General features: G+C 35.6%; 1 protein-coding gene across 1 annotated transcript in view; it reads left to right on the forward strand.

Annotated features, from left to right (window-relative positions):
* Window positions 1-2955: 2955 nt before the first annotated feature.
* LOC111062854 (homeobox protein cut) overlaps window positions 2956-25817 on the forward strand; it is a 92679-nt gene continuing 69817 nt past the window's right edge. The window contains exon 1 of the mRNA XM_039441460.1: window positions 2956-3472. Within this exon, the coding sequence (XP_039297394.1) occupies window positions 3392-3472 (81 nt within the window). The 5' untranslated portion in view covers window positions 2956-3391. The remainder of the gene's footprint in view (window positions 3473-25817) is intronic.

Consider the following 25817-nt stretch of genomic DNA (forward strand, 5'->3'; position numbering starts at 1 on the left):
ACGTGCATCTCATTAATTTAGAGCTAGAGCAGACAGCACGTGTGGGGTAATCTTTAGTGCACGTGCATATCATCAATTTAGAATTCTTTCCCCCTCATTCGACTCGCATCAAACATCTGCAAGATGCAGTGTTATGGTTTTTCAAAATTCAAAAAATTATCTCGTCTCTTGATGTCAATTTCATTTAATGAATTTGATTCAATTGCGAAGAATATTAAATTTTCAACAGGATGTCAAGATGTTGATTTACCGTTAACAAAAACAGAAAATGTACACTTTTCGATTCTATCTGAGATTTTCGAACTGCTCAATATTCTAGACAGCGGTCATCTACATTATGATTGTACAAATGATTCGCCATTATCTGTTGTTAAAAATTCCGATGAACTTTGGAAATGCTTGTACGATATTGCAGATAAAAAATGTAAAAGAACGTAGAGATTTATAGCATTAGATGAGAGAGAATTTCTCAATTCAATTAGATATAGAGAGAGTCATTGACCTCACTTTAATATGGATTCACTTTAATCTGTCACCAAAGGAATTTTTCCCTCTCATCTATACTGGGAGAGAATTTCTCAATTGATTCTTATCTCCTTTCGGAAAGGGAGCGGGAAAGAGATGGCATGAGTAAAAGAAGGAGATCTCTATCTCTATCCTCATCATAGTAGAGCGAAATGGATTCACTTCAATTTGTCACTATAGCATTAGATGTAGAAATATGAATTCACTTCAATTTGTCACCAAAGGAATTTTTCCCTCTCAAGAGATTTTTTCCCCCACATCTTTAGAATTCACCTCAATCTGTCACCATAGCATTAGATGTAGAAATATGAATTCACTTCAATTTGACAGTAGACAGAGAGGGAATTTTTCCTCCTAAAAGGGAAATTTTTTTTTCCCTCACCTGGAGAGAGAGAGAGATATCTCCCTCTCACTCACTCCCCCTCACCTCCACTGGACAGGGGGAAGGGGAAATCTATTTTTAGAAAGAGAGAGAAAGATATATCACCCTCTCACTCTCTCCCCCTCACCTCCACTGGACAGGGGGAAGGGGATTTAGAAAGAGAGAAAGATATATCTCCCTCTCTCTCACTCCCCCTCACCTCCACTGGACAGGGGGAAGGGGAAATCTATTTTTAGAACACCCCCCGCCCTACAGGCGGGGGGAAGGGGAGGAGGGATGGACGAGGGGGGAGAGGGGGGAGGGGGATCTCGAGCAAAAAAGTCAGTCTTTTCTCCCAAATAATCTCTACTCACACACACACACACCACCACACACACACACACACACACACACACACACACACACACACACACACACACACACACACACACACACACACACACACACACACACACACACACACACACACACACACACACACACACACACACACACCTTGAAACATGAAATTAGTGTACCTTAAATTTTATTGGAAAGCAATACTTTCCTTACCCATGGAAAGTAAAGTAACGCAAGGAAAGTAATGAAACGTATAGAAAACATGAAATTAGGGTACCTTAAATTTTTTGGAAAGCAATACTTTCCTTACCTATGGTAATAGGGCGAGGAAAGTAAAAAGAGCCTTCAACTACTCTTGGCACATTTGAACCAATCGTGATCTACCCTTGAACCTGAAGCCCGAATATTAGATAATTATGAGTAGAGAGACAATTTTCGTTTACCATCGCGTTTAAACGGGCTAAGGCTGCGTTCAATGAGAAAACGGATGATTGCTGAATGGGTTGAGTGAAGTGGTGTGTGACAGTACATTGTAATTGTTCAGTTTATTCCAGTTCAGTTGTGAGAGGAAATAATACTCTCGGTTGATGTATTAATTGAAAAATTGGAGTCGATCTAGCCTGGAAACGGTTCCGAGCCAGTGGTTGCAGGAAATAGGAGGTATAGGGAGACAGGTGCTGTTGTGTGTAGTCTACGTTTGCGTGTGTTGGCAAGATCTATTAAAAATATGACCGGGGGAGTTCTTTAGCCCTCAGTCCACCTGAAGAACCAGTTCTTGAAAACAATAGACACAATTAGAAAGGAAATCAACATTGATGAGATTTTTTAAGCTGATAGTGAACGACCAATTCTTTGCCTGGACTCATGGAATAATTCTATTTGGACTGTAGACTGTGGCCTTCAAGATTTTAAATGACTCAGTTACTTAACTCAGTTACTTGACTCAGTTATTGTTCGATTATTTCAGAACCGGAATTGTTGAGTATCTTACAAATTTTCAAGAAAACTGGAAATCATTCATTTTCAAGATATGTGTAGAGCAGGTCACTTGATTTTCTTGGTTTCTGTATGCTATTATGAAAATATTGTAGGCTAAGTAACCACCAAAGTTACACAAAGTGTCACAACTCCTAACCCATTTTTTGGGTTAAGTAGAAGAGGGGGCTCTTATTGCCTCAACTTAGCCCACAGCACTTACAATAATTTAAAGTGCGATAAATAAAGGCAATTATCTATCTATCTATCTAAGACAGTACTAGTTTCATTAACCTAGTTGTTAAAACTCCAGTGGCGTAGACGGTTTGAGAAAGATTTTGTTGTTTCGTGCTGTGCAGGATAGGCGAGCGACAGTTTGTAAACACAGTAGAGAGCGAGCAGGTCGAAGTGCGGGAAGCAGGCGAAGAAGAAGGAAAAGAAGGTTAGGAAGGAGCGACAGGTAAGAGGACGACACGGTGACGGCGACGTCTTTTTCTTGGAGAGGACACGTGTTGGGTGTGGGGGGTGGGGGTCAGAGAGGGTGCAGTAGCGCGCAGGCTGCGGGAGGCGGCAAGAGTCGTAAAAATGCAATGCGCACCTCAGGGTCCGAAAATTGCGCGTAGCCGAGTTTGCGCCGGTTCGATTTTTTCCGCCCCCAAAGCCGGTGGAGGGGAGTAGCTTGGACAGACTGCCGCTAGATGGCAGCGCCGACCGGGAGGTGATGGGCCTCTCGGCTGAAGGCGCACGGCTGCTCAGTCGTCAGTCACTGCGTAGCGCGTTTCGAGATCAGTTGGCCGTGCTCTTCGCTGCGTGCCGCCGACTTGCCGAGCTCTAACTTGCATCGACTTTCTGTGATAACCTGCGACTCACCGACTGCCACAAGCTCGGACACCCTCAACACTCATCACCTCGGACGTTTTCCACTAGTTTCATCACTTATTACACACTTCAACAAACTTTCACGCCGAAAACTCAACGATAGTGTCACGACTTGTTGTTACTCGGAGCCGAACATCATCTGAAAACAAACAAAGTGCGTTAAATCTGATTAAAGTTGTTTAATGTGTGTTGGAGACCAGGCTTGGTGCTTTGGGCCAGCCTTGGTAGGCCCTGTAGGCCCCCTAGAGCCATGCGACATTGCCTCGGGCGCCGACTTTGAGCTATGAAGTGATGGATATTCAAGCCATGCAGTCCATGGACTGGCTTTTCAAGAAAGAAAGAATCTACCTGTTGGCGCAATTTTGGCAGCAGGTGAGTCGCACTCTACAAATTATCATTTACCTTATAGCTCTCCCTCGTTCAACTTCAGTCGTAAAACTTGCATCCGAGATTTTCAAGATTTAACGGGCCGCTAAACTATTCGGCTCCGATTCGGCTCCGATCTTGTTGATATTCCAAGTGATTTTCATATTCTATCACATAGCATATTTCAAGTTCTACTTCTTCGCTTTTTCATCGTGATCGTGAGTCCAATCATAAGTTGACTTAGTTATTATGCTCGCGCCAGTGTGTGATCTATAAGTTATACGGACTTGCTGAACCGGATGACAGTTCATCTGCAACTTCGACAAAACTTCAAACTTGTCCACGACTGACAAAATTATCAAAATGAATACTTCTCTGATGTCATATACATCCTCTCAACCTGCAAGTCTCAAGTCTGCATCAATCAATTTAAAATGCTTCAACATTATTATTGATTACTTTTTTATCAAGAAATAATTTAAATTTGATTAATGTTAACTTACAATTTTCGAATGACATTGAATTTGCCTTTAACTATAAAATTTGCGATGGATATCTTTCTATATATAAATCCAATTTGAAGATCAAATATTTCTATCAATATTACATCTAACTGACTATTTGTTCATTGAAATCAATCTTTAGATTCAAAATTTCATGAGAAATGTCAAACTTTTGAATGATTCAGAAACTTTAGTTATATTTCACTTTCAAATCTTTACTGTCATTTATTTCAGACATATACAATTCAAAACTCTGATTAAATAACGTTTTTATAAAGCTTTTATTGTCAAGTTTTAATTAGATTAATCGAGATTATGGTGCATAATACGCAGAGTGACTTATTGCTAGAGGATCACGCCTGAAAATCCGTTGAGCCTACAACTGGAATAGTGATAACTCATCTCACAAGAACTATTGAGAGTTAGAAGAACATACTTGGTGTTGTCATTGAACTTGATGGAAGTGAAAGACAAGTATTTCAAGTTGCTCTGTACATGTTCGCGCTGGAGTGTAGTTTATGTAACCTCGGACAAATGTGCGTAACATGTGATCAAACAAAATTTAATAATTCCTGTGTACATATGCAGAGGTTTGCTGTACATGGAACACTTTTGTGATACAAATATTAAACATTTTTTGTGATAATAATTTCAAAACTGGACTTAGCGGTGAATCTTTGTTTATCGTGAAGAAAACAATACCTGAATACTAGGCCTAATACTTCGCTTCTCCATCAAATAAATGAGTTTTTTTGAAAAAGACTATCATTGATAATTTACAGTTAACTATATTATTTCAATGACATTAACTGGAACGTTTTAACTTAATGTGTGAGTGCGTGATATATGACATTGAGGCCGTACTCTCCTTCACAACGAAGAGAGGAATGTTAGGCCTAATATTTTCCGTATTGTTCAACATATTCCTCTTACAAATCGAAATTAATACTACATTCAACGTAAAATATTCCTGGATTCAGCTTCAAATTCTGACAGAATTATCGACGTGACTTATGAAGAACCGGAACAATCTCGCAAAATTTCGTCTGTCATTGGAAACTAACGAAGAATCAAGAAAAAGCGAAGGATGACAACTTGAAATTTCTCGAAACAAATTTAAAATAAAATTTAATCAATCGAGGATGCAAATTTTACGCTTTCCTGCACGTTCTATCAATTTAATTGAATTTTTCTCACATTCAAATTAAGTAATATAATATATTATTATTCTATTCCATAACATGCGCTTGAACTTGAACTTGAGTAGAAACTGCTTGATCTTATTCGATTATTTTATCTGAATTTCAATTTATTTTATGAATAAATTAATCAACGATCAACATCTAAGAAATTTGAGTATACATATGAATTACATATCGAAATACTAGTCAATACTATAAGAAAATAGTCTTAATTCAATCTTAAATATGTTTTCTTACTTTGAAGAAAGCTTTACTCAATTTTATCAACTTGATGATTTTGAAGCTATTTAAAAATAAATTCAAAACATTTCATACTACTTTGAATTATATAATATTTGAGACTGACATGAAAATTCGCTAATCGATTTCTGGGACATAATCTTTGGGAAGAAAATCGCCTTTTTGAAGATGGTTCGTCATGGAAAAGTGGGAAATCACGGAAATCTTTTCACAAGTCTCACATTTGAGAAGAAAACTGAGCTGCCGAAGAATTTGACGACAACTGAAATATATTTCATGAAACATAATAATATTTTCGCTGTGATTCTGCTAGGTAAGCGCAGATAGTTTTTTAATATCTTGGTCGATCATATACATAAATATAATTTCTTTTATCATCAATATGATGATACTTCTTGAATAAATTATTTAAAGAAAATATCAATTTCGTTTCACTACATTATCAATTGCGTTGTCCACATCAACTTTAATAGATATTTGAGAGCGATTTAAGGTTTATTTAAGCATGTAAACTTATCAGACTCTGATTTCAATTGTATTTCAGAATTGAATACAACCTTCTGCCATCAAATTAATTGTCAATATCTACACAAAAAAAAAGAATCTAATATTTTTCGAATTTTCATTTTGTAAATAACCATTTTTCTATGATCGACCCTAAAATTCTAGCTTTTGCTATTGAAATTACGATTTCGGTATTTTGGATAGTCTCCAGTGAAAAGTTTGACTTGAATACAACGAATGACTTGAAAGAATTTGTTGATCAATCAATTTAAAGTAAAGTAATTTTTCTAAGTCAAAATCTTCAATGAATATTTACTCGTATTGGCTAACTTATGAATTGGAATCAAAGACATTTATTTAAAGTATTTGTGAAATCCTAATCTACTTACAGATGAATAGAATTTACTGTAATTGAACCAGTTAATGGTTCAAAATAATTATGTTGAATGTAAATCGAATCATTCGAAAAATCATGAAGATATTATAATTTTTTCTTCAGTACAGTACCTAATTAATTTGTATATCTATTACAACGAAATCGATTATAAAAACAAAAAGATCTAAAGAGACCTTTTTCCTATTCAGTGTCTAGTTCCGAACTCTGCTCCTCATGTAATTGTTTTTTGCAGAATTTTGAGGAACTTATTTTCTTTCGAAGAAATCTTTGAACAGTTGGAAGAAGATTGTGGAATATTAGAAACTGAATCTATCTTCTTAGTCTTGTAAATCTTTATGAACGAATAATGCACGTATACAATTATTATTGGAAACAGGAATTATTCTGGTTCTGAAAAAATGTCATATTGACAGTCTAAATCATCTTCGAAAATCATAAACAACTTATTAACCAAATTCATTGAAGAGTCGTTGTATTTTCCTAGATTCCCATTATAATACTTTACCGACTCATCCTACAGAAATCAACAGAGATCAACATAAATTGAAAGAGAAATATATTGTTATTGGATCTAATAATATTCTTTGATTGTTTTATTTGATTTTGGAAAAAAATTCCAGATCTCATTCTCACTTGGTTTCTACATATGAGATTCAAATATACGACTTGTTTCTCAAAGAAGGGAAAAATACAAAAACCAATAAGAACAATGACAATGATTGCCGTAAGGCTTGGAATTGGTTAAAAATCATAAAATCTGCGAAGATTCTAAAATCATTGAAAAACTGGCTCTCATATGAGAATAGCGAATCAGTGACAATAATTACCAGTAAGTTATTATTATAATCTCAATATTACTAGTCGTAGTTAAAATTGTAATAATTTTATTCGTCACGAATTCTCCTTACTAAAATTTCAAAGCGAATCTTAATGTCCCATTGTAAAGCCTATTCAGTAGTGTGCTATACCGAATCTGTTTTTATCAAGTCTTCCCACGCATTCTTCATTGGGAGTTCATTGGGAATTCAGCATCAGAATTAAGCTGAATTGATTTTTAATTTTACTTGGAATTATAACACACAGGAAGTCGTTGATTCCTTTAAAAATCAATTCACATTTTAGTTTCTCTTAAAATACTCCCAACTACTCAAAAATCTTACCGGGGAGATAGTTACTAATATTTCACATTATTTGTGAGGAAATTCTTTAGGTAATCATAACTAGAACCTTACACTCAGATCAGAATAAGAGTATTGATGCGTTAATCACGCAGTATCAGCTATATTTTTTTAATAGTAGAATTCCAAACAAATCTCATAATTGTTGTAGGATGTCCTAGACTTGATTGATTGTATGAAAATGATAATTTCTGAGCATTATATATTTTTTTTATATTTTTTTCTCATAATTGTATCAGGTTCGGAAACTATAGTTTAGGAATTGCACTTGTGATCCTTTCAATCTCTGAGTTGTTCACATTCGGCGCGTCATAAATTTAAAATGTGTGACTCCAATGTGAGTTTTTATAATTTCGAAACATCTTATTTTTCCATAATTCAGACGAAGAATGTAGAAAGGATACTCATCCTCTCAATTCATTCTCTAAATTTTGATTCTATCACAATCTTACTGGGTCACTGATAAACCCGACACACATGCCAATTTTTTCGCTCCTTATGTATTCTTCTATTTCTTTCTTCCTCTAGTCTCACTCTTCCTCTATCTGTCTTTGTGTAAATGTTCGTTTGTATGGTAACTGGGATGAATATCGAAAGGGTCACGCTTATATCACTGTGTTGTTTTAAAAAGGTGAAAAAACCATGTAAAATCTTGGTATGAGTTCAACTTATGTGCTATAGAGCTTCGAGATTTCAAGACAAATAGCTGTTATCGAAATAAGGGCCTTGCGCCAAACGAACGTAAGTTAGCATTGGACACACATACACACACACACACAAACACACACACACACACACACACCCGAGAAAAAAGAGAGATGGTAAAGATGTGAGAAAGATAGAGGAAGAAGCGAGAGGACATCTTACAGATCTCAAAAGTAAATAATAATCATTGCCTCTATACATTATCCGCTCCACCCTCATTCCGCCTCACTCAATTTTTCTTCCTTGTCTTTGTATCTTCTTTCCTCTCCTCACCTTGTCCACACTATTTTTTCCTTTTTCTTTCTACACGGCGCACAATAAATTATATTTTATATGTGCTATTTTCTGTTCGTAATGTAATTTCTTTCGTTTGCGCTCCTATGATAAAAAAACGCCAAACTCTGGACTAACGCCAACCAGTCATCGATGTGCTTGAAATAACAATATCAAAAAATAAAATGAAATGTATATTCGAGGAATGTCACATTTTCTTAGTACCGCTTTTCTAGTATAGTGTTGAAATAGTTCAATGTTAGAGAATTCACAAAGCTATTCGCGATTTCATTAAGAGGAATAAAATAGAACTGAAACATCAGCGTAGAATTAGCAGGATGTTAATCATATTATTGATTTTAAACTACTTTTCACTCACATGTAGATGAATTTATATTTATTGTTCAATTGGCCTTCTCGATTGAACATTGAGCTACTATTTACTTCTCTCAGAAAACAATAAAATCATTCATTTTTTTGAGTAGCCTTATTGATAAACTTTAATATGAAGTACTTTTTTACTGTAAACATATCGATTGAATATTCAACTATTATTATTCAATAAAATTCTTCCACTGAGATTTAATAGTTAGAGAGATCGTCTTGATCTAAATCTTGAGAAACAAATTGGATGAATGAATCAAGTGAAAGAATGTAGAAACTTTTTTAGTAGGGGAAATAGGAAAAGTGGGAAATCACTTGATTTCACACTAGAAATTCATGAAATATATTCCATAGTGAATGCCATCTAGTGAAGTTTTATGTGAATAAACTGTCATGGTGGTGCTGCATACAGAGCTAGGGGAATAAATAAAATCAATTCAATTAGGATTGTTCCATATACTTTACATCATTAAGAAACGATAAGTGAAGGTTATAGGAACGGACTACTTTGAATACATATTACTATTATAATAAATAACAAATAAGGTCTAGGTTCCCCCACATCCAATGAGAATTGATTGCTCAAATCCAAATAAGAATTGATTGCTAACACAGACTATCAATCCTTGAAATTTGATTGGTTGCTTATCGATGTGAACTGGGAAATTAATCAAAAAGCAAACCAGGTTTAACGGAATATTGGACGACGTGTGGTAATTTATTCGATATGATGAATATTTTTCAGAGGAAATTGAACATTTTATGCGTCGAATAAATTACACGAGAGATCGGTTCGGATACCATAAAATAGAAATCAATTTTTTCCAAGTTCCGATTCAAAATACTCAGCTGGTAGATAAGGATATCCGTCCTATCGTTCACATCCTTCCATCAGGCTGCCTCTGTTGTTTAAATTATTGATAGAAGTGGCCTTGAAATATGCGTTCCATCACTTGCATGCCAATGGAACTAGTTGACCCATTATCAACGCAGTTTTTTTTAGATATTATTTATCTCCGAATAACTATATTGATTATAAAAATAATAAATTAGGAATGAGAAGAGATTATTTATCAGCTTTCATATATGCTGGTCAAGTCAACTTCCTATTGATTATGCATTCTGTATTTCCCTGAAAGCGATAAAGAGTTCAAAATTAAAACAATAGACTAACATCAAAGAACGGGATATTATGAACACTTGGATTAGTTCAAGAGATGGAGTTCATATTTACTATAAGAAATACAAAAAGAATTCATATTACTATATGAGTTCGAGTGAATTAAGTATTAAGTATACATTATCCATAACAGTTTTCGTGAGTTTTAGGCCTTTCAGTTGAAATTATCATTGTATATTTGCTCGGTTTATAAAACACAATAACATAAGGGTGCATACATATCATATTCTATTATCATACTTAGAAAACCCTGATTTATTAGTATGTGTAGTGCAATATCATAACAAAAATGTTAGTATCGGTAGTAAAGTATTATAAATTACATTTAGAGAATTTAAATTATTTTCAGTGGTAGTTTTACTGCAAAATAATAATTCATTTTGACCCTTGAGAATGGGATAAATGCGCAAAACCAGTCGAGCTTATATAAACATATAACAAGGGTATCAGATATTTTCTATAATTAAACATTCTTGAATTAAATACTCTATTAAAAATTGGGAATTCATTTTCAAATTCTTACTCCAGTAAAAATAAAAAACTCCAGAAAAGTTATTTCTTATTACAATATTTCATAAGGTATTTTAAACTTTTCAGCCACTTTAGCATTCGAAATTTTTCTCGAGAGTATTTTCTAATAGGCTTTTCATAATCAACGGTGAGAATACCCAGTTTTTCATGGAAAACAATGCGTTTAGAGTAAACAGTAAAAAATCAAGAAGCAGATTGTTGTGAGTTGTGAGAACTGAGCAAAAGCCAAGCCACAGCTGACTATGACAACGTGCTTGGAGCAGCGTAGTTCCAGCTTCTGCCACCAGATAACACTAGCTCACTGATCCTTCTCTCACCCTTCCTGTTACACTCGCTCAACACCTTCAACAATTCAACAACTTAATATCATAATAAAATGCCCTCCTGTCCCTTCCCCGCATCAGCTTAACTGCTGTCTTCTCGACAAGGCTCTATTCACTCCATTTGTAACAAGTACATTTTTCCAATTAGCAGTTTTATTCGTCTTTTAAAGTTGAGAACAGCTGAGGCAAGTTTGAATCTTAACTTGAAACTCATTGTTATGTCGAGATTTTGTTGAACAATTCAAATCCAGACCGAAATTTAGTTAATAAGTATTGTAGCCATGAGTATGAATATTATAATTTCATCTTGACTTTCAAGATCAGTTTTTCAAACAAGACGTAAGAATAACGTACCTTTATTGATTTTTTGTCTTCACTGATAATTCACAATTATAATTTGGAAAAGAACAACTAATTTATATATTGATTCTAAATTACCATTCATATTCCGAGTTAATAGTAATTGTCATTTTATGTGGCACTTTAATCAAAACATTCATGTGCACCATGCGACTGACTATGGCCAAAAATTAAAAACATACTAATTTCTAGTTTGTTAAACTAAGAACCTGAACTCCCATTATTGGTTGTTGAAACATTCGAAACAATTATTGAACAAAAACTGCCCTTGCTTCATTCTTGAGAAAAAACAACTGAAACAATTCACAATTAAATTAATTGTATCAAGTAAAATCCAGACTAAAATATTGAAAAACAGTAAAAATAAGCAAAGAGAATGGAAAGCTCAATTTTGAAATGATCGCTTCAAATTTTTCTCGTATAAAACCTTGACTCTTATTCTGCCTCCGAAGGTGATAAACAATTTCAAATTATTGTTATAGATCCACCTCATTAGGTGAGCAAATTCAACTGGAGACATTGAAAAACCAATTTCTGAAACTGAACTGTTAATCCAACTCAGCTCACATTCCAAATAGTCGACAAGTTTTCAACGCAATCGTAATTACTTCCGTTTATTACCCAGTCGATTCCAGTAATCCCTCGAAGAGCATGTCAGCAGCTATCGACATGAAAGTTGTCAGAACTCAATGCATCAATTAAAAAGTAATTTTCAACCTGCTAATGCGAGGTAGATATCAAATGAACAAGTAGCAATGAACGCGTTATACACTTTTGAAAAAAAACAATTCATTATCCATCCTTCTATTCGGCTGCTCATTATAAGCAGTCAGTTTTTTCAGAAGTTCATAGATATTGGTAATGAAGTCTGTAAATGAAGGCGTTATTTTCATTCGATTAAACTCTTCACATTCTTTTTCTCGTCATCCCTCTTTCGGTTTCTCCTTCACTCACGTTATCTCTCTGATATTGCTCTTTTTTATGTCTTCATCACTCTCTCTTGCTCTTTTGGTTACTTGTCCCACCTTTCTCTCTTTTACTGACATCCCCTGTCACTCCATCTCTCCATTCCATACAATCTTTCATTTTTTCTTAAACACACACACTCGAATTCTCTCCATCCTCTCTTTCTCCTCCCTTCCCTCTTCCTCTGTCGCTTCTCACATTATTTTCCTCTTTCTTTCTCCATAAATTATGTCTTTTACAAACTTACAATCAACATAATAATTATCAGCACTCTTTATTCCAGTTTATCTCACACTGTGCTCTTTCTCCCTCTCAATCTGGCTGTCTCTCCCTTTCGCACTCACTTTTCACAGGTCATGATTTGCTGGCACCCCCCTCAAGTCATCCGTGTCGGGGAAAATCCACCACAACCCCTCTACCTTCTACTGACTGGCAAAGGTGATTAATTCAGTGGTTTGGAAAAAAGTGCAGGCCCATTTGTATGAGAAACGTGATCACCGTGAAACAGAAACAGTTATCGCTTTCATTTTTTCCGCGCGCCCGATGTCATATCGATCTCTGGCATGAATATTAGTGCTTCAGATCAGATTAACCGCCAAAGAACACCGAGAAAAACTCGGAAAAAGGTCAAGCCAAGCTGGAAAACTCTGTGCGTCGAGCGTTTTCCAGACGATAAAATTAGTCCGATTCATTTCTCTTGCTGATTGTCGAATATAAACTGAGTTTCCTAGCTATAATCTGTAATTCTCTTCTCTTCTCTGAAGGACTGATGAATTGATTAACTCACCGGTTGAACCTACTTCACACAATTCATAAACACCGATCATTAATGAAGATCTACAGAACTCAATTTTAGAATGACTTTGATTTTATGAAGTTTCTATATTATGTGTTATTGGACAAAATTCATAAACAAGAATCACTAATCAAGAAATACAGACTTCCTTTTCAGATGAACTCTATTTGATGTATTGTTCATCTTTCCATGAATTGGTCTCAACTTATAGACAATCAGAGTTTTCATTTCGTAATCAAACTCTATCTTCTTTTGAAGATGTGACAAAGTTATTTCTTCATCGAATGTTTCACATTGGCTTTGGTCTCTTCAAATCCTCTGTTATTGTCAGTGGATGAGCAGTTTTTGGCAGTAGCAATTCTGGCATCGGCTTACTCCTATCCTGCTAGCAAACATTTCTATGAATCATTGGCATATTTATTACGTTTGTACTAATTAAATTGGACAGTGTCCATATGAGCGATTATAAAAAAATAATAGTCGGCTCTGCATGGAACTGCTTGGATTCATAATCTTAAAAAAGCTTTCATTGATCTTTTTCATGTGGAACAACACAAGATTGCTTGGTATCTAATTTATTGTTGAACATAAAGGGAGAAACTATAATCTTGATTCAAATCCATATTCACAAGATTGAATCTCAGATTAAAATCTATATTTCTCTTTCGCGAATCACCCTATAGGTTCTACCTCTCATCTGTTCCACTCAAGTTGGTATCTATTAAATACATTAGGATCAATGGAAACCTGTTTTTTTCGTGGAATTATGAAAAAATGCAATGGGAAATCAATATTATAATCATTATGTCTCATCCAAGCATGGAGTTGGTGTAAGTATATAGTTGGAAGTAAGTTGAAAATTGAACATACATTTAATTGAATTATATTTGTTCATATTTTTCATGGGATATTTTATGAGAATATGTTGCCCTCCAGTTATGTTCATTCTGTGAGCAACCCATCAATAGTTAATTCCGAAAAAGCTGCCTAAGCGTTCGATACATTTGTCAGTTTCATTTAAAATTGGAAATAAAATTTGTTTACGGTCGTTGACTCGTCCGATTACATCTATCGCAATGCAGTGGCCATTCTATCATCGAAAGTGGCCTCTCAGCTCCCGATTCCTTAGTAAACTTACAGAATCGATTTGATATTAAAAAGTTAATCCTGTCAGAAAGAAGAGGGAGAAGAGTGCTCTCTCACTCTCACTCTGACATCTCATTTGGATGCGTCTTCTGGAATCCGGTTCCAGACGATATTTTCCATCTCTATACTCACACAAACAGAATTATGTTTAACAATAACAGAGCACTTGATGAAATTTTCAGTTTGTTTTTTTCTTTTCTTGGTTTTATTCTCAGACGCTTCTGTTGTGTGAGGTGGGAATGAGTCTTCCTGATCGCGGTTTCACTCGAGCAATCGGAAACTAACCCACCGTCACATTGGAGGGCTTCCCGAATTGTAAGTAAAGTACATTTTCTTTTGTGGATTTCATGGCTTCATTTCTACTTTACCTGGTTTGATCCCTAAGTTCGCTAACTTAGTTCGCTGAGTGGCTACTCACCCGTATCTCACTTCTAATTACTCAATATATAAACTTTACAAATACCCGGTTATGCCACAATATCGATATGAATGAACGTTCTATATTTTGCATTGAAACTTGAATCTTATTCAAAATAAATCAACCGTTTTTGATTCCGTGCTCCTCCATAGAATATCTTGTATGTGAACACTCCATCAATGAGTCCTAATCTAAAAGTGACTTCCTAATCTTATTGACATCACTAACTACATATACACTGGGCCTATCAGATTCCATTAGAATTAATATTTGAATCCGTTTTCCGCTAATTCGTTAACGGTGTTAACTTGTATCGATAGATTGGAGTTTTGCATACTCTATTAGTTTTTATAAATTTATTGTTCTTTGATGATGTAATCGTTTTTTTGTGAATGGAAGTCTGTCTGACTGTAACTAAATTCGACTAAATTTCTTTGAAGTGAACAAAGTGATAGTAATCCTTGGAAAGTTAGGGAAACTTTGGCCAAATCACACAATCGAAATTTTCTAAAATCCCAGTTTCCATATCTTACTAATAGCGTGAAACTTCAATCCAAATTCAATTTCAATTATCGATTTATATTTTGCGAGATTTCCACAATTAAACAAATCGGAATAAATCATTTTTTTAGAAATAAATTCAAAAAGTGTATTATTGATTGCTGTAAACAGTGGAAATAAAAAATTAATCATTGTTTGATAAATAAAGAGGGACAACATGGATGAAAAAGTATTCATATACCTATCCAAATAATATTAGAAATCATTGCTGAATTATTTAACGCTGGAATTGGTGAACACAATCCCTCCTCATATACAACGGTTAACACTTTACGGACTCGCACTATCCTCTGAAATAGTGTTTATGATACCACTTTAGCTGGACCTGCTAGAGAGTTACATGATCAAGGAACAATCTATTGTCAGCTATCGCGGTCTTGCATTGTTAGTGACTCCAACATTTTTCCACAGTTTGTAACTCAAAAAATGGATGAACAATTGCAGTCTAATACTGATAAAGAAGTGAAGCAATAAATGCTTGGATGGATAACTGACTGGTCGCCGAATTGAACTTGAATTGGAAGGTAGCGGCTGACCGGTTGCTTCAGCTTGGGGAGAACCGGTCACCTTTGGCACTGTAAGAACAAGGAATTAGCATGTCAACTAACCTGGTAAATGGATCGCTTCAAGTGATCAATGATCATGCTGTGAGTTGGTTTTGCAATGCTGAGAGATCAAGTTTGGAATCAATAATAGGGGACACAAATTATGAATCAGTACGAATGAGTTATGATTATTGCAATGGAGCAACTTTGTTGAGCAGCAAGGATTTGTAATACGTATTCGTTAGAGTGTCTTTTGTTGGAGATAGGCTATTATTATTAAACTGGCTACTTCTAGAAATGTTAGTGATGCAACTTTTCAACGTCAAGGAGCTGAAGAGTCCTCATCGTTTCTTCAAATTTTTTTTTTCCTCACACCAACTCTTTTACATTTTTCTATAAGTTAAATTTTTGTTGTTCTTTCATTTTAAAAAATATTGAATGATCATTTATAATTTCCAAATAATGATAATAAAAGCTCTTAACTCAAAGAATGATAATAGAAGTCTCAACTTGTATAGAAATGATAAGAAGGTATTACATTCACCCCAAAAGTAACTGGTGATCTGTGTTGAAATTGAATGCGATGACCAAATGTGATAGATTGTGTCCAATAGGAATAGTTTGAATGCGAGTGAGCTGTGTGAGCTGTGTGGTGGCGCAACCATCAAAAGTGATGCATTAGAATGCTGGCGAATGCTTATCGGAATCTAAAAAGCCATAGGAAGAGCTTTGGCCAGACGAAAGGGCTGTCGTGGTTTGCAGTTATGGTGGGTGATGGGCGTGAGGGATAGGTAGCGGAAATCGTAGAACAAAGGAGGTGGAAGACTGAGATGTTGGAGAAAGGGTAGAGATGTATAATAAAATATTATTGAGGGGGGGGAAAGGGGATGGAGTGCAGAAGAAGGGAGAGAGAGAGAAATAGATAAACTCATTTGAATATTCGAATTGACTTTGTCTGATGAGAATCGAACTAACCGGCAGACCGCAGAAATTTCTCAAAAGGCAGCTCACACACGCACGCACACGCACAGGCACACGCAGGCCGCAGAACTCATTCAGCTCTCTTCGCTGATGAATTTTCGAACCGTCTCTGAAATATAGATCTGCGCTTCTCCTCGCCTGGCAGCCGCGAACAGACGAAAGGGTTGCGAGGGGTATCGAGCCTTAGAAAATGAGGCCTGATGAGAAATATCAGAGGGTTTGAAGGGGGTGGGTAATCAATAATATCTCCTGTACACAATACCGTGAGATGAAACATTATATATAGCTTTGATTTTCTCTTTTGCCTGTATCCGACCCGTGCTGCGATTCCTTGACTCAGCCCTTCAAATTTCACAGTCGCATCAATATTCAGACCGACTCGGCTGCTTCTATACTCTCAACCAAGCACCAGATATAGGAACAATCCCCGCTCAGGCACGTCACTAATCACCATAAAGTCAGCCATCTTTGATTTTAGATAAACGCTTCGCATCGGCTCGCCATGCGATGCTATTTTGAAAGGAGCGCCCGTATAAATGCGCCATTCACTCGACCAAATCGCAGATTCCCTTTTTCAATTACTTCAAAAGATCGACTGCTTCGTTTTGTTCGCAGACGATCGCCCTAATTAGGAGATCTTCCTCTTCCTCTCACCGACTTACGACGTCCTGGATACCGCCGAGAGCATATCGGAAAGAAGTTAATTTCGCTACTCCTAACCACCACCCCCCTCCACCCACCACCCCAACACATCCTTCAATCCTTTTCTTCGCCACCCCATACGACAATGGCCGCCAGCCGCCAGCCGCCACCCTCCAGTAACCTCCAAAATCCGTCATCCATCGATGCCACTCATTCTACCCTTTCGAGCTCTTCTCATACGCAGTTGTCTCTTACTGATGCTGCTGTTTCTCAACAGACATCTTCTCCCCATCTCAACATACACATTCCCCATTAAACATCAATACTTGATGAGATTGACGTGCTCTTGATGGTTACTCTTCATCTCTTACATTCACAACCAATGTCTAAACAAAATTCCCGTGTTTTCTCTCTATACAAACTCAAATTCCTGAGGCACTTGGTAGTGAGATCACGGTAAACCTATTTGGCAAGTTTGTAAGATGCTGGAAGTGCTATTTGCATTATACATTCGACTAGAGATATCAAAATTAGATGTTGTGCTAAAGCAATACCAGACACTCTATTTATTGAGACATGTAAGTAGCTTTAAATCAATTCCACATGTTTTTATGCACTTAGTGCATCCATATAGGAAGCTCAAACCCTTTACGTAACAAAAAACATCTTGCACATCATCACGTACTAACGAATGTCTTATCACTCGCAATATTAAACAAACATAACATACACTAACAACACACAGTTGATATCATTCTGTGTATCGCTTATCAATAGATTTTGTGATTTATATGTCTGAACAACCAGTTCCAATGATCATAAATTCAGAAGTGTTGATTGATTATGGGGACCTTGAGTGCGTCCATTTAGATAATCCATTCCTTCTAAAAGCAAGACAGCCTTGAACTAATATTGTCCGATGACGTTTCCTTGTGGTCAGTATTAATCATACACTAAGCTCATTAAAATTAGTATTCAATGAGAAATAACTGTTTTTTTATTCGGTGTTCAATTTGAGATCAAATTACGTCATCATGATACTTCAACACATGGACAATCATCAAATCCTAGATAGTTGGATGAGGAACTGTAACTGAAATTATTTCGATAATTAAATCGCCTGTTTTCATGGAAATCGATAAATGTAAAAGATAATTAGGTTGAGTGAAATATCAAGTTGAATGATTGTGGAGTATTACTGATGTTGAAACTGTGGAAATAATCAAGTCTCAAGTATATTTACTTTATGAACAAAGACAGCTGAATTTTTATGAATGGATAGATCTAAAATGTTATGAATGAGTATTGAGTAGGCGTAGAACTCGTACATGTCCAAGTGAACTATAGTAACTGATAAGCTTATGAATAACTTCAATACAATCATTCACCAGCATAGTCACTTGGCTGTTATGATGCCGATCAAATCATTAAATGTCATGAATTATGTTGCCAAGTGGTATTATTATGATTAGGCAGTATTAGATATTGAGACTTTCATCAGTGTGGCCTGTGATATGTTGAAAGGAGGGCAAGCATATTCAAAGACGATGAATGTGACAGGAAGTTCATTCATAAAAAATATTTATTCATTTGAACGGCTCAACATCCATTAGTGAATGACAACCAAACGACTTGTCGCGTACATATCGAGCTTATTAAATTGAATTAATCGCTCATAATTAATTACTGCACACGACTTGAAATGATCAATGAATTAATCGCGGTTTGGGTTGTTGGCTGATTGTGAGCTGATTCACTCCAACAAACAGCATTGTGTTCCACTGTGTGGGAGCACTGAGTTCAATTATGTAAACTGCATTTTTCCAAACGCCTTTTGGAAGCCATATCACACAAAATTCAATTCTATTTATCTTCTGAATGAGATCATTGAAGGATCTTGTCAATTGAACCAAAAAAGATTAATCTGATTCGTGAACTGTTCTTATACTAGACTTTAAAACGATTATTTGTAATCCACTGAGAGAAGCGATTCTCAATAGCATAAAAAACATTCTTTTAGATTGTCAAACATGGTGAAAAGCTGTACACCTAGAAACTAATAAAAACAAAGTTACTTCAAGAGTTCTCAGATTACTGCGCTTGAAGAATTCAAATTTTTCGACACTATAGTTTTTTAAAAATACCAATAAAGAATTTCAAATGAGCTGGCAATACCATAATTACTTATCATGTTTTCCTAGTAGTAACGAGATGGTTTCAATAGGAACAAGGTAAAATTTTGAGAGATGCTAATATAATTTTATTTAAAAATCATCAACATTATGTAGTAACGTTTTCATTCATAGCATGGTAAAATTCTCAACTTTTATTCAGCATATCTGAGTTCAACAGAATGTGAACAATTGCAATGAAAAAATTGAAATAGCAGTTTTCCAATGAATTCAACAAGAATTCCGATGAAACTGGAAATGCAAAACCACTTGTAGATTCCAGAATCTGAATTGATGCGTTGGGGGAGAGGTCGAACCTTTGTTTCTCCACTGATCGAACAAGTCCAACACAATTGATAGGGGGTTATTTTCGAAAAAAACTGGTCACCCTATTCTTCCTCGCATGTATTTTTGCGCCAAAAGTTGGTGAAACTGAATAATCTTTCACTGCTTTTCAACTCAATTTCTTCCTCAGTCCAAAAAATCAGTTTATATCGGAATCAAGTGAAAGCAGGTTGTGGGTGATAAAGTATTTGTAGAATGTGTTAAATATAGGAAACGTGACACATTTCGGAGGAGTTGAGTGATTATTTCATTGATAAAGTGGTGTTATCTGTAACATTTGTATGATTTTCTCATCAATCTACAGAAGTAGTGCTTCTTCTACTGTTGAGAATTCTATTGAGAGCTTTCTTCTATAGTTCGACAATTTGACCTAATAATTCTACTGTTTCTACTGTGTCAATGCATGTATGTTACAAAAATTTTCATTTCCTTATAAGACGTCGTGATAAAACATTCAAAGATATCTGAATATCACGAAAAAGTTATCCAGAAAAGGTACGTTACTTCAAGAGTATTTTCGAAAATTGTGTTAGACAATAGATTCTTCCAAGTCAAGAATAAACTACATTGATTCTAATAGAGCTTCCAATTCAAATCGATAACTGCACAAGGTTAGCAGTCATTTGATTAGCATCCAGAAATCCAGAATATTAACGGATCACTTATCATCTCGAATGGCAGTTGAACTGATTCCTTTATAGATGATATTTCAAAGGATCTACTCGGAGCCACTCCCTCCCTCACAATCCACCCTTTCCAATCATTTCTCTGTTATTCGTACCTTGGAGACAAATTGTGCATAGAATATGCTTCAGTCGCTACTTTGCTCAGTATTCAATATCAGTCGATACAAATCACTACTCGGTATTAACTGCAGAATTCTAATCTCATATTTCAGTTTGTAACTGAATCATCTTCCTATTAATAGTTTGCTACCGCAAGGTGTGATGTTTATTATCTTATAATTGATTAATACCTGGTAACTTTCCCGTAGGTTTTGGATGGATCGTGGGTAGATGAAGAGATAGACAGTAGTCTATCTAGTCTATTAGATAGGTGGGTTATAGGAGAGAAAACCTATACAAAATATTGTTTCATTTTTTCCTACAGTTATAGTTATAGTCATAGCATAACATATTCCAAGAAATATGTTTAATACGACTACAGTAATATAAGACGATAGTAATAGCCAGTAACAATAATTGAACAATTGATTATATGGGAGGATATGTTGTGGTAGGCCTATTACTCCATATGACAATGAGACATCATCAACTTCTTATTCGTTTATTGACAGTTTCTTATAATAGTAATAGACAATGATTTAGTCATTATAATTTTATTAATGTACGTCCAAACGTATTTGGCATGACAATATTATATTATAATGAAATAACTCATGAAGGCAAACATAAACAACTGTGTCGCACAATATATCTGTTGCCTTCATTATTTTTAGAAAAGAGGCATTGTCTGTTAGAAATTTGTTCGAAGACTAGATGGAGGATGTGTTGATGTCTTTGTTTGATATTTGTTGTATCGAGAGCGGCTGCATGGCAAGTTATAATAAGCCGCTTTCCCACCGTGCACTGCACTATGCGATAGTAGCATCAGACGGCTGAATTTTGTTTTAATTTCGTTCGGAAGAAAAAGAAAGGCACTTTCCGATATTTCGGGATAGAGTGAGAGGGTGGCCGGTGGGAGGGGGGCGAGGGAGACAGACAAAACAAAAATAAAATATCATTAACAGGCGAAATTCGAATTTTAAACGAAGAACTACCATAGCACCCACAGCTGACAAGTTTCTAGTCTTTTTTCGGGTCCGACCTCTCATGTGTATGTGTTACTGTGTGTATGTGTACAAGTATGCGCGCCGCTGCTGGGTCCCGCGCGTGTGTGTGCTTATCGAAAATACATTGGTGTTGGATGTGAGTGCGCGGGGGTGGGGAGGTGCAGGGGGACAGCCACACATGACGTTAATTTAGTAAAGTGTCATCTGACTCACTGGGTTTGTACCTTAAAATAACCCGGAATAGGAGACTGATCTCCTTCTCTAGCTGCGTCTCACAACAAGCTGAAGAAGAAGAAGACAAGGATGAAAAGAGAATTCGACTAGTCGATCGATTGGCTCGATCCTTCTTCTTCAAGCAAATGGCGGGGAGTTGAGGGGAGGGTGACAAAGAGAGCAACAGCTGTCCAGGAGGTCAATCTTCCCAAAAAACATCGGTTGTCTCTCTAATCGAACCCATGAGCTGTATTCTATTGCGTCTCTTCTCCTCTAGTCATTCGTTCTTGTCTGACTGATGACTCTAGCCCATGACACTGCTGTTTTGTTTCTCGCTTTTAAACTTGGAACACTGTAACAAATTCAATTTCGTCCCGAATAAATCGGAATTATGTTTACTCAATACGTCTTCTCGCTTCTCCCCACAATTATTATTACGTAGTCCAACAAGTATTCGTTGTTGATACAGGCTTTAGCAGATGTCATAATTTATTATGGATTATTTTGAAGATACTTCCAAGTACCTTCCACAAAGGATTGCTCAATAAAATACTCCTCAAACATAACACACTCCTGATCACCATTACAAAAAGTTAGAATAGATTATTTCGCATGAATTGATGCTTTATGGTATTACTAGTGCCTAATGATTTATATCAAATTCTAATGAAACCTTAAAAACCGATACCTTGATCGTCGATATCCTCACATCAAATACGAAAGAATGAGATAGTCATTGTAGAAGGATTTTTCTTAGAGAAGAATTAGTTCAAATTGAGAATTCGTACTAATTAATTCTTATTACGTTGATCTAGCAATCCAACAAATCTTGCGTAGAAAAAAACGTTCATTGTTCAATGCAGATGTCTAATCAGTTAAAACTGCTAATCAATGTTAAAACGCCATCGTAATTTGCGGTAACAGTTGCCAACTACCAGGTACATTGGAGCTGCAGTAAGTGGGAAGCTATTGGAGGGTGGTGATCAACTCAGATGGAAGTTTGCCAGCCAATTAAATCAATCGTAAAAAAGAGGAATTCTCACTGGTAACGTCGCTTGTCAATTGACCCCATTAATTTTATTCGTGATGAACATCCGGTAATAAATTATATTCTTTTTGGGGAATTCACAAATTTTCATCCAATACGATCGTATTTTCGGTTATATTCATTTGTTAGTCACTTCTGGTAGCCTTGATTCTAAAGTTTCTAAATATATTATAAAATTTTTATGGATCAAAGATGAAAAATTTCGTAACTTTGGTTCCATATAAAAGAGAATCAAGAAACAAAGAACGCATATTTCTTCATCTATTTCAGGGGAGCCCCTCTCTTCACAAAATACCCCCTAAATTTGGAAAACTACAGCTGCCCCTCTCCCATAAATAGAAAATCCTTTTTGTGGACCCCCCGAATTTCAAGGACACAGTCTGCATCCAAAACCCCCTGATGGCACCCCTGTCTATTTCGTTGATTAAGTTTTACTTGTGTGATCAAGACGTACATGGATCTCTATACTCAAATCAAAACACCATCTTATCTTCAATATAAATGTTTTTTAAAGATGGCAAAGTCTAGAACAAATAAGGTTATTTTATAAGAAGTAACGTCTGTTAGAAGTTGAATCTGAAAGATTTGTTATATGTTCTGCTCTATGTTGTGTGGACTATACGGTGCTCAATTATATTCTCAAGGCTTTTCAAGATTTTCTCCAGAATAAGTCTTTAATCTATAGGTCTACATTAGTGAATTTCCTATTCCTCCTTGAAATAATATTACCGAGATATTTGTTCATTGTTTCTGAAGTCGAGGATTATAGCTTAGCAGTACACATTATCTGTGTTGCAATAATCGATTACGGCTCAATTCATTTGGAGTGAAAACTAGACCATTTGCCTCCGGTACGATAATCATGATAAGAACTAAAGCCAACTAAGGTAATGTGGGCAGGTGGACTCAAGGAGAGTCCTTTTCTCCACATTATAACACTTCTATACATCCACAGTTCTTGATACTCTAATTCGATTATGAGATTGGGCACGACTGTAGTAGCGGAATAGAAGACAGCCGCTTCAGTGAATGCTTCAGCATCTGATGATGAAATTCGTCTTCCAGCCATTGTTATTTGTTAATCCTTTTCTCCTCCTTGCACATGAGCGGAGGATTCCTTTAGCAACAGCTGCATCTTTTCCTCAAGCTAAGCCACACACCTAAAGGATTTTCTGTAGCAATCTCAATCGATAAATGTTGTCTAAAGAAGACGAAGTAATATTGAGTAAGAGGTTTTCTACCAGATTTTCGCGAAATCAGGCAGCTGAAACTTATCTACCCATAGAAACCTTTTTAATCTAATTTTTATCTAATATTGGAATTTTACAATTCATCAAACATTTTCCACTCTCGTTAAACAGCATTTCAGTAATTGTCAACTGAAATGTTAATTACACAGGTGGTTATAATTCCAATATCAAATTACAATGCATTAAGAATTTTTACATGAAAACTATATTATTTCATCTAGCGCTATATCATCTATCATATATAGAGAGAGTTTCCCGAAAAACTTCATCTTTTCCAGACAACATTTTTTTCTAGAATGTTTCCTTTCTGTGAATTCCGGAAATTTCTGTTTGCTTTATTCCATTTTTATCATAAGCTAGTCAGATTACACAGGTTGTTTTTTCAACACACATCAAGGTGTCGAAATTTCTTTCTCATTAAATTTCTCACCTTCTAACAACACTAGGATAACATTATATGATTTTTATATTTTGTTGTAAAGAAAGCAGTGTTTTAATGTTCGTTTCATAGGAAAAGGTATTTTGATTTTTGTGAGCCTACCAAGATTGTTTTATACAGTAAAGTAATCCATTGTTTCAGAATACACACAATCCTCAGGTGAATAAGGTATGTAGTAGTACCAGCTGAATAATTATAATCATTAAACTGTCACAAGGGAGATTAGATGTTACACTATCACAACTACATATTTGTTTGTTTTAGCAGTTACAGATAGCATCAGTTTCCATCTGACCACTGTTAGCTCAATCACTGAACCAAGCTTGTTGTGAGTCTGAGTATAATGTAGTATTTAATTGAAATTAAGATATGAATCTCAGCTTTCACTCATTATTTGTATCGCCTTCAAGACAGTAGCGTATTATGGTCATCAACAGAACTAGCCAACATCCTGGATTTAGCAAATTCAACCAACAAATTAAGTGCAATTTTTGACGAGATTATCCGGAAACATTTCAAGCATATCAGTAGAATGTAGATAGTGTGTTTGGATAACATACATAGACTACGAAATCTAGTCACAATGGACGTGTAATCAACAGAATGCAGGTTTGAGACCTGCTTTCCAAATCGCCACTATCAATTTTTCTAATCTATTCTAATGATACATAGGCTGTAAGTTTAGTCAGACACTATTGCATGCAGATTTTACGTTTTTTTTTAATATTTTTGAAGTCAAGTACGATATTTTTCTCATACAATAAGTTGAATCTCTAATACGACATTTCCCACGATGAAGATTAAACTCACCCTGGATACAGAAATGAGATTTTAAAATGCGCTTATTCCTGTTGAAGTGAAAAACTGCATCTGGCAAACTCACGATGAATCAAGAAAAATATCCTCCACGTTTTAAAATCACAGAAATTGCAGTTCTAATGATGAAATCATGTACTTGTTGTCTACCAAATCGTTGTAGATAACCTCCATGGAGTAATCACGAACTCATCAAACTGACATGTATTTAAACATTTCGATGGGTCTGGAAGACTAAAATGTGAAATTCTAGCCTTGCCCACAGGTTTCATTTTGATGAGAATAAAAATGGAAAGTAGTTTCCTAGCAAGCGTTTGACAGGTAGAATAGCATCAGACTGATACGGAAATCTGAACATTTCATGATGTAGTCTGGCCAGTAATTGCTATTTTCAAACTCTTCCAATGATCATGGGTTTGGTCAGACAGACTTTGGACAGGAA

The sequence above is a fragment of the Nilaparvata lugens genome, chromosome X (assembly GCF_014356525.2).
Source record: "Nilaparvata lugens isolate BPH chromosome X, ASM1435652v1, whole genome shotgun sequence".
NCBI lineage: Eukaryota > Metazoa > Arthropoda > Insecta > Hemiptera > Delphacidae > Nilaparvata > Nilaparvata lugens.